Here is an 11,109-nt window from a genome sequence, read left to right on the forward strand (position 1 = left end):
AATTTTATTTCAATGGAGCATGGCTCACTTTTTGAATTAAACAAAGATGTAGTAGTGTATTTTCCTTTCAGCCACTCTTAGTAATTTCATTATTTGACTCGTTTATGATTTAAAGCAGCTGACATTATGTATTATGAACTCAAAAAGTAATAGATATGATTATATATTACATTTATATTAATGTATGTATATAATACATCAAGGTCCTTCGTTTAGAGTTCTTGTCATTTTATTCTTTGTCATTTGAAACACTATCAATTCAATATATTTAATATTTATTCTCTAAATAATAATTAACAGTTAACAACAAGAAAAATAGAGAAGTCTAGCTACCAAGTTATTTTCAAATTTTTCCTTTCCCCTTCGACAGTCGAGGTTGAGAGTGTATACAAAAGTTATACCAGAAGTAAAACCTAAGAGCTCATTTGAATTCTACCAATGAACAATCAACAAATGATAACAGACATATAATAAATTTTTATGTAATTATTTTTTACTTATTTTTAATTTAAAGCATGGAATGAGAGAAATTTGATGATCTCCTTATCGAAACAACGATAGAAAATTAATTATATATTTATTCACTATATTGGATCATAAATATGTACATATTATAATATTCACTTTTTCTAGAATAAATGAACAAACGAAAAAAGACAAATAATAGTTATAACAAAGATTTAAGAGGATAAACGAAAACCTTGGTAGAATAAATTTTGTAAGAAGAAAAAAATGAGACAACTGAGTCACCTTTTTTAAAGGGATGGGATGAGGAAAAGGGACATTAATCAAGGTGTTTAATGGTATTTATGATATAAATATATATGATCAAAAACTGAAATAATATGAAACACATTTATGAGTAATTAATTATTATCAATGTAATGACTGACCCCAGACCCAAGAGTTAATTGACACATTCTGTTTTTTTTTTTTTTCAGGGAAGATAATAATTAATATAACACTAAAAAGAAACAGTGCAATTATGTTAAATGATTATATAATATATTTGATATGTATTGGTAAAGTACGTTTTCAAATATTAATAATGGTTATATTTACGTTCTGTTCCTTTCAAAAGAACACAAAAAAGAGATAAATAATAAATCCCAAAAAAAAAAAAAATAGGAACAAAGATTTTAAAAGGACCTCATAAGAAGATCTGAGGGATATTTGGAATCTCTTTTCTTGAAGGATCGCATAAGTAAATCAGAGGGGATAGCAGGGCTCAAGGATCGAGAGGATCTCATAAGAAGCTCTGAAGGACTTCTAAAGGATCTGAGAAGAAGAGGCTCAGATATTTGTCGTTTAAATGAGCGCATAAGTAGATTCGAAGGAATACCCCGTGAAGATCGCATGAGAAGATTTGCTGGGTATTTGGGACTCCTAAGTGGTCGCATGAGAAGAAAATCATCTGATGGATAGGCCTCACGTTTTTCCTCCATTAACTTTGACTCTTCTCGAGGCGAGTCTGCCCATAATTTTTGGTTCATTCCATATCTAGTATCTGGAAAAAATTAAGTACGTATATAAATATATGTATGTAAAGGAGATACAATTATAATGAATAACTCTTACTTTGTAATAAAAGTCACTGAAAGGGGACTTCATAAACAGTATTTTAGGTATAAAAGTGGATTAATTCATATAATTGACATCTCAGAAATATAATTTATTTTATCGATAAAATATAATATTTTTGGATGGTTCTTCATTATTAATAAATTTTGGAATTAATTATTGAGGTATAAAAAAAATCTTTTGATTTTTAAGCGTTCATATTATTTATATACTCAAACGATGAATATGAAAAAGGAAGATTAAGGAAGAAAAGTGATAGGAATTCATGATTTTTCCTTTTATACAAATTACAAATTTATTACAAATCGTAAGCTGGCGTCAACTTTTTTGTTCTGTATGTTTCCTTATAAATTAATTTCACATTGCTTTTCAAACAATACGTATAAAAATCATGCGTGTCCCCCAAAATTAGATAAGCTAAAAATCCTCAATGACCTGTCAAAAACAAGATCTAATGAAACACTGGTTGCCTCAAAATGAGGAGTTTCAAAATTAATTATTTACATAAGCATTCAAAAATGGTGGTTTATTTAATATACTTCGGATTTAAGAAAAAATATGGAAATAGTCAACTTTTCATCTGATAAACATCGTTTTCCTTTATCCATATTTGAATGTATATATATTGTTATATTACGTGATATGAAATTTAGTTCATAAACTCTGTATGTCTTTCAAAATCTCAATAGAACCATTCTCCCAGTATTTTTTTAGCATGTAAATGTAATTATTTAAAAAAAAAAAGATACAATTTTCCTTTTTTTTAAATATAGGTATATAAAGTGATTTCTAATGAGTGTTTTTAAACAAGGTCTTAATTTCCCATGGGAGGGGGCAGTATTCTCTCATGGTTAAGAATCCCCGTTGTATTTAGGTAGATGAGAGCTCTATTTACTTATTAAAAAATAACCATGTACTTAAAATTGACTTTCTTCCTTTAATTTCAGTCCAACATGATGTAATAAGAAAAAATAATGAGTCCCTGATTAAAAGAAATTACATTTGATTTGCTACATGGTAAACCAATAAATTCTACTTTTTCATTTAAAGAATGATCTAGTTGCAGGTGATTGATAAAAGCAATAAAGTCATAAATAATTCGGGAAACATGTTACTTATATTAAAACATTAGAGACTAACTATAATAAATTAGTTCTACAATTATGAATGAATATAAAAAAATCTTACTGATTTATAAGTCCTTTATAGTATAGTTTATATTTATGTATAATATCCTGTGTATAAGTTGTAATTGTTATTAATAGAAACTAAACAAGCTACCACTCAAAAATGAAATGAATAATGTCAAATGAAAAATTTAAATTACTTTTAATGAGGATCATACAATAAGTGAACCTTCCTTAGACAGTTGATATGCTAGATTTGGGAAAAATAAATTTTGTATTCCCCTCCCCATTTATTTCAGCTAAATATATTTTTTTTATTATTGGTCACACCGGATTATACGATAAAGCGTTGTAAAGGTTTGAGTGTATACTACAAACACTTATTTTACAGTATTGCGCTTAGCCGCCTAAGTCGCGAATTATCGTGCATCTACCATGGAGTTCTAAAAAGAAATAAAAATTGCCATATTTGACACTTTTACTACCTGAACCGGACCAAGAAAATTTACAATATACTCTTTCTGTTCGTGTTGCACAAAAGTGGTTCGAGTAATTTTTTCCCCGCTCAAATTGGCCTAGTTTTTTTTACAATCGGTTCAAGGACTTCTACAAGAAGGGCTTTATGAAGTTAGATTCTCGTTGGCAACAAGTTATCAAACAGAACGGGCTATACTTAACTTAAGCCAGACAATTGTCTTAAAAAGCATTGAAGTAAAGCAAAAAATACAAAATTACTTTTTCTCCAACCTAATAGTATTGATTATATAATTTTAAGTTAAATAAGGTGTCATAAGACGTACAGTTTGTAACTCGTATTATACAAGTTGTAACTTGTACAGATCAAATACGTACATTTTGTCTCTGAGACATTCGTTTACAGCTCTTTATGCTCCATCATTACTAAAACTCATCAGTTTTTTTTGTTAGAAATCATCTGATTTTTTTCCTTAGTTCATTTATTAAATAAAAATGTATCGGCAAACAGCTTTGAATTTTTTTACCAAGTTTGCAGTGGTAAACATAATGTTCATATAAAAATATATATCAAATTAACTAATTATAAGATGGATAACAGTCGTGCAAACACATAAATTTTATATAAAATAAGTGTTGAGAGAGACTTAATTGTTTTGGTTGATTAATAATTGGGGTTTGACACTTTTAACCTTGTTCATACAAAATCACACTCTACAAATTTATGTAGATGATAAATTGTGAATTTATTTGACTCTTATTACAATTAGTTATATCTTATTCTATGAATACACAAAATTAAAACTAAATTGCTTTAAATTTAGTATTGTACATGAGTAGTTTATTTGTATTCCTTATTGATCTTAGATTCACCAGTTTATTACTATAAAAATATATTACTAACAAACATAATAGTCATTAAAAATTTAACACGCTTACGTGGAATTATTATTTCGAAAATAAATGTTTGATTTGGATCTTATAAATCTTGCAAATAATATAATTAACAGATTTAAAATATGTTAATGTATTAAATGAACTGTATTTCATCAGGGTAAATAATTATTTTCAATGCTCATACATAAGGAGTTTGACAAAACAAAAAACCTTGCAAATATTTGGGCTTAATATTTTGAGACTGTTTTTGTCTTCTGTATTGAACAGTTGTTTGAACATATTGATGATTTTTCAACTGCCTTTCTATTTTTGTCTAAGAAATCTGTTAACAAACCCATGACTACAGGTGGACATGACAAAAAAATTAGTCCTTTTTTTGTGAAATTTTTAATATTAACAAAAATTACCAGAAAATTGTATAATTCGAAAGTAAAGTATAAAAATGCCAGAAATGATATTAAAATAGTGGTCGAACAAAAAATGTAAGTTTTATTAAAAAATATTCATAATAATTGTTTAAAAACATTCAAATTAAAAAATTAAGATTTAGCAAAAATTTGAACTTTGAATTTGAAAATTCAAACTTATAGTTAATAGACCTTCTTCTTCCAAAGAAAACTCCTATCGACAGCCTTGTGTTTAGTATTATAAATTTTATTATTTATTCATATTCGGACAAAATTAAAATTGTTTTTCTACAAAATTTTGTACGTATATATTCTTGATTATGTATAAAAAATGTGATGATTCATTCATAACATACTATAGAGATAATAATTAATATATATAAATGAAAATAAATATTTAATATTTACACTCAATCCTTTTCACATCTCTGTAGATCATAACTGATAACTATAAATTTTGAACTGGAATTATAGACATAAATCCCAACCGACCTAAGTATTTTTTATTTTAAATTGGTTATAATGAGAACCGAGTGGGAATTTTAAATCTGGAGAATTTAAGGAATGCATATTACAATATGTTTTTCAAAATTAATTCAGCAATTCACAAATCCATGGTTATATTTATAGGGGTCCATAATGTATTCAATCACGCCACCCAACCACCTCCAGCTTCAGTTACAATCTCCAACCTGGTCCTGAACATAGTACAAGCCTTAATGAGGAACTTCTTGTCCATGTTGGCAACTTCCTCAAGAATGAAAGCCCAGCAGGAGTTAACAGTGTTATGTGTACGTTTATTGGACTCTCTCTCCAAGAGGCCCCACACATAATAGTCAAAAGGGTTCAAATCCAGCGAGCTAGGTGGCCACATTGTCTTTGCCAAATAATAAAGATCTTTAAAATGTTTTTTTTTTCAGAATAAATCCTGTTATAATAAACCGATTTGTACCAACTGCACCATTTTAAAATTCTAGCTTCACACCAGACCTGCTAACATCAATTAAAGTTCTCTAGGATAATTATTTATTGAGTTATTTGCGCCCTTGGGCCTGTGTCTGGCATAGAGACACCCAATAATGGCCACATTGTGTTCGTATTCGGAGGAGATCTCCATGATTTTGTATTTTTTCTTATACAGTTTTGTCAGCTAAATCTGACAAGAACAATTTCATAAATATCAATCTCAGTGTTGGCAGCAGATATTGAGGTCTAAACTTCTTTCGGATTTAAAATCCTCACCCTATATCTATTACTTTTATTTCTCCTTTCATAATATATGATGACTAAGATGGACTTAGCATAGGGCTAAAGACAATAAATATCAAAAAAGTATTAGGAGAATAAATCATGAATTGTACCTACTCAGCCATGTTCAGGTCTACAACTCTAAACTCATTATTTGAGAAATAAATATTGTCAAAATCCCCGTAGGTATAAATTTACAAAGTAAAGTATACTTTGGTAGCTTGGAAGATATGAGTACTCTTATTCCTGTAATCAGAACTATATTCAAGAAAGGGCCAGAGCTGTTCATTAGAAAAATTTTTACGGGTTGAATAGCTTGAGATGACATTTCTATGAATTTATTCTTGAAATTTTTTAATGCCCTTTTTTTTATAAAAACACATGATTAGAAATGAATTATTCTTTGAAAGGAAAAACAATATATTTAAATTAACACAAAAATTTAGAATTTGAATAAAACTCTACAGTTCTAGTAAAGTAAAGTTTAAATCATAATTGTTTTTTAGTTGGCAGAGGGAGTTTACATAATCAAGGGAGATATTCCATCTTATTCTTTTAGACATGGTTTTTACGTACGCCACAATTTCGACACTTTTCCCACCTCCACTTATAATGAATAGAAATGATAAAAATATACATTCCAAGTGTGTACAAAAATCTATAATATACGTATATCTCCAGAAAGAGGGAAGTTGATGCCATTCTCTCTTTTATAAGTAAAACTGCCTAGATATTCTTATATACATAAAAATACATATAATTCTTACTTTGTTATGTTTCTAAAAAAAACAAAAAAACTTCGGTTATTTATGATGATTTCAAATGGCACATTCGAAAATATGTTTACAAGTATGATTTAAAATATGCCTCATTGCATTTATGAGGCATTTTATTATATATACATATATTTATACAATCAAAATATCATGATTTTAAGAACAATTGAGGCCATATACAGTCAGCCCTCACTCATTCGGTGTTTCTTATTAGAAAAAAACTAACTCATTAGCAGGGGTTTCCGAAGGAGTAATTATACAGTGTGTCCAAAAACTGATGGTGGTTTAAAAAAAAAAATCATGAAATAACCTAAACAAGTGATTTTTTTTTTTGTCAAAAAACTTTATTTACTTCTCAGTATGACAACCTTTAAGCCTAATACATTTTTAATGTGTTTTGGCGTCCCTTCATAAAGATTATTCAAAGTATCTGGATAAATTTTTTCCCAAGCTTTTGTCAGTTTTTTTTTAGTTTTTTTTATTCATCCTCTGAAGTTGCTGGTGCATTTTCATTGAGTTCCCTCTGGACCAAGGCTCACAAATTTTAAACGGGAGACAAATCAGGACTCTTGGTAGGAATTCAAGATGTCTGAACACCACTTTTGTGTCTTTTTAGAGTGGTGAGCAGGGGCACCATCCTGCTGGAAAATGGCTCTTGATGTGTCAGACAGCATTTTCCTCTTCAAAGGATGTCCAGTTTCTTCAGTAAGAGACAAAGCTGACATCAGAGACTTGCTGAGGATCTCCGTTACGTATTACTCGACTGTCAAATTTTGGTTATGTGGAATCAAGTGAAGATCTGACAATGCCTGGTGGCTGATAACGGCCCAAACCTGAATTTTCAGAGAAAGTTTTACAGTTGGAGCGCGTTCCACATCTCCCTTATCTCATTCCCAAACCAGATCTGTTTGGGAATTTGGGGCATGAAATAGCTCAAATGGACTTTCATCACGGAAGAGGATACATTTCCAGTGATCTGCAGTCCAGTTTTTCCGCTTACAACAGAATTGAAGCCGTACCTTCCTTTGGTTTTCTGAAAATTTGCGGTGCATATGAGGTTTGTATGGCAAAGCATTCAAGGAGTGCCTCAGGCAGCTGTGGACAGATGACTTGGATAGCCCTTTGAAGTCAATCTTGCTGCAAGTTTCCTTGGTGATTGCCTCTTTTCGGAGAAAGATTTTGAAATCACCAGTTTGGGAACTTTGCTAATTTTTTTCTTCGTTCCTCGATCCTTCTGATTTGCAATGGTTTTTCCATCCTTCCTTTTCGTAAACCAATTATCTGTAACCTTTAAGCAACTTCTCTCTGGCTTGATCCACCCGCTATCCTAACAACAACCTTGGGCCTGGTCTCCAAAGAGTGCACTCTCACCATTTCGGATATTGAATTTCAGCTAACATCCTGTGGTGTTTTCTGAGCCCTTTTATACTGATGTATGATGCAATCATCGAAAATTATTGCATCAGAAAAATTCAATATTGCCTAATGAATGTGTCATCCAAATTTTATTTTATTCCGACCAAAAATATTTTTTTTTATTATTATAAAGCGGATATTTTTAATACCACTATCAATTTTTGGACATACTGTACATTAGAAAGTACGATGATATATACAATCGATGTATTAATATTATGGAGCTCATAAATAATGAAACTAATCTATCACTCTAATAAATAAGCAATTTATGTAGTATAATTTAAAGGTTGACGGTACTATATAAGTATTACTCCTCTAGAAAGGATTAAATGTGACTTTTTATGAGAACAAATTAAACCTATCATATTTTTTTTGAAGTAACTTCCATTCTAATTTTTTTCTTATCGCTTAAATGTTTTATATTGTCCTAATAATTTTTTTAATCAAAATCAGAGAATATGATGTTTGAGATATTTAAGGTACGAAAATATGTTTGAAGTCAATCATATTTAATTATAACATAACTAAGGAAATATTTAAAGATAATTTATTTGCATACGTCAACAGCTATAAAATGATGTATTCAATGTATCCATCAACTACGTGGTTTAAAGAATACAAAGATCTTCAATACGATTTTTAATTAAATTCATCAAGAAAATGAACTTAGAACTCAGAGCTGGATTGAGTAATAGATCTGAGATTTAATTTTTGAGTTTTCCATGGGTCATTTGAGATACAATATTTTTAAAAATCGGATGAAAAATAAAATCTTGAGTAAATTATGTACATGTACACTAAATATGTTGTATATGTTGATGGAAAATTTCATAAAAAGAATACGTTCCTGTAAGCGTAGCTAAGGCGGCCATTTGGCTGATATTTTTTCCATTATTAATGACTCTTTACATTGAAATAAACATCTGATCATTTATCTTAAAAAATGCCATTTTTCTTTGAATATCAAAATAAAACCTCTTACTCAGAAACCCTATAACATAATAATGAGACTTAAAAATACAAAACCGTCATAGATGGATAATTTAAATGCATTTACTGTGTTAAAAAAACATTAAAACTAATTTATTAGTACATATAATGGGGTTTAAATCATTCGTAACAGGCCCTGGTGTTTATAAACCCTCTAATATCGATGGCATACTGTAACAAATTGTTTGATACGAAACTATATAAAGGTTTAATTGTTTTTCCATTTCAAAAATTTCTAGAAAATCGTATCAGATATTGCTTAAAAGAAACCTTTTTTAGAAATATAGTTACAATTATTGACTTTGAATGAGACGAACTGTTGAGGACTATTATGAATTACTGAGTCATTTCGTTCGACTTCACTTAAATACATCTGACTTTATGAATGTGAGTAAATCAAATTGTTTTTCAAGTCCGCGTTTCCTTATACTCAAAATAAAAAAAAACTCAACACGGCAAATATATACTTTTGGGGAATTTTTTTGATCTATTGAGACAAACTTTGGAATTCTTGAAAAGAGAGGCAATTTCCAAAGTAAGAGAAAATTTATATGATAATTTTTTTGTTTTTTTGTTTTTTTTAATCCATGGCATTAATAGATTTGAATGAAACTAAAATAATTTGTACTTTTGAAAGATTCTTTTTTTACAATTCTACTTTCAACCACTGTGCAAAAGCGCAGTTTTGTAAGTATAAGACTCTTTTAAGTAAGCATTGCAATCAATTAGGAGACGAAACTCTTCATGCCTTGCTTTTCTTATGTACAAAATTAAAGTTAAAGTTATATAAAAATAAAATATTCCTGAATATAGATAGGCGATATATATATATATATTTTCTTTGAGAATTTCCAGGAGTCCAAAACAGATCGATTAATTTCAAAACATAAGAAGAAACACACAAAAGCGGGTTTCCAAATATATCTAGTGAATTTGGGGCAAATTTCATAAGTGGTATATCAAACTTGTATATAATTTTGAAGGGCCATAGTATAATTATTAGTAAGATTCAAATTACCTTGAGATCCCTTTACCGGCTGTAGAACCACCAGATAGAGTGTGACAAAGATGGTGAGGCTAAGGTTAACCATACATTTTTTGGTAAACATCTCCTAACAATAACAGGACTAAAAGATGAATAAGTCTTTGGAAGCCAATTCACGAAATTTTTATGCTCATAAAAGAGGAAGGGGGAAGGGGGAGACGCCGAACATTTCTCTCCTTTTCTTTTTCCTCTCTAAGTTCCCTTTCTAAACTTCTACTTTACTTATTTTCTGTTTTTGCGGAGTCAATTTTAACCGAGACTATTAAAAGGAGTGCCCATTCCATCTCTTAGTATGCAAATAGTAGAGCTGAAAGACCCTTGAAATCTAGAAATCCCTAATTTAGTAAGATATTCTAAATAAAAAATAAATCAATATTTAAAAAGATCTAAAATATTATTTAATAAAAAGGTATTTAGATAAATCTACCGGTAAAAATCGCAGATATAATTTGAGTCACAATAATAAAAGACTGACCGCGATGTTATTTAACCAACTCCTCCTCATCCCGTTTTTATGGAGGGAAATTGGGGTCACTTGACATTGGTCCTGCGCTTGATTATAAAGAAATCGTTGATATTTTTTATAAAATGACGGAAATTCATAAATAATGTCATACATATATATATTATATATCTTTTGATTAAAAATATTTAATTCTATATAAAAAGAAGGTCATAATAAAAATGACTTTTCTTTTAAAAAAAAGTGTATAAAGCACAGCATTCTGTAAAAATAATTACAGAAATGTAAAAAAGAAAACAACTATACAAGTTACGCTGACAAATAAAAAAGCCATTGTTGTTCATGGTAAAAACAGGCTGCTTACATTAAAAAAAAGAGGGAAGAGACTGAAATTATTGTAATAAATTTCAAGGTTTCGAAATTATTTTCTTAAAAGAAAGAAGCCTTGAACATATATTTTTTCCTTGGGTCCTTTTCAGAGAGACACTGCTTCTGGGCATGGGACATTGCATTCAAATGTTTGGGCTTTGTACTTTGTTTTAAAATATTAAAAATAATCGAAATATTTTTTCTTCGTGAATCCAAATTTAATTCAATTTAGATTTTGTCGTTAAAATTATGATCTAATTTTTTTTTACTGTTTATTTCCACCTCCAACAATGAAATTGAAAATTGTTTTGTC

The 11,109-nt window shown here is 29.2% G+C and overlaps 1 protein-coding gene across 1 annotated transcript; it reads right to left on the bottom strand.

The window, feature by feature from the left end:
* Window positions 1–471: 471 nt before the first annotated feature.
* LOC121115861 (uncharacterized) lies at window positions 472–10,072 on the bottom strand. The gene is made up of 2 exons (XM_040710027.2): window positions 9,938–10,072; window positions 472–1,507 (listed from the first exon to the last, which is right to left on the bottom strand). The coding sequence occupies exons 1-2, from the start codon at window positions 10,026–10,028 to the stop codon at window positions 1,140–1,142; spliced, it is 459 nt and encodes a 152-aa protein (XP_040565961.1). The 5' UTR covers window positions 10,029–10,072; the 3' UTR covers window positions 472–1,139.
* Between the last annotated feature and the right edge of the window lie 1,037 nt (window positions 10,073–11,109).

This window comes from Lepeophtheirus salmonis, chromosome 4, assembly GCF_016086655.4.
Source record: "Lepeophtheirus salmonis chromosome 4, UVic_Lsal_1.4, whole genome shotgun sequence".
NCBI classification, from domain to species: domain Eukaryota; kingdom Metazoa; phylum Arthropoda; class Copepoda; order Siphonostomatoida; family Caligidae; genus Lepeophtheirus; species Lepeophtheirus salmonis.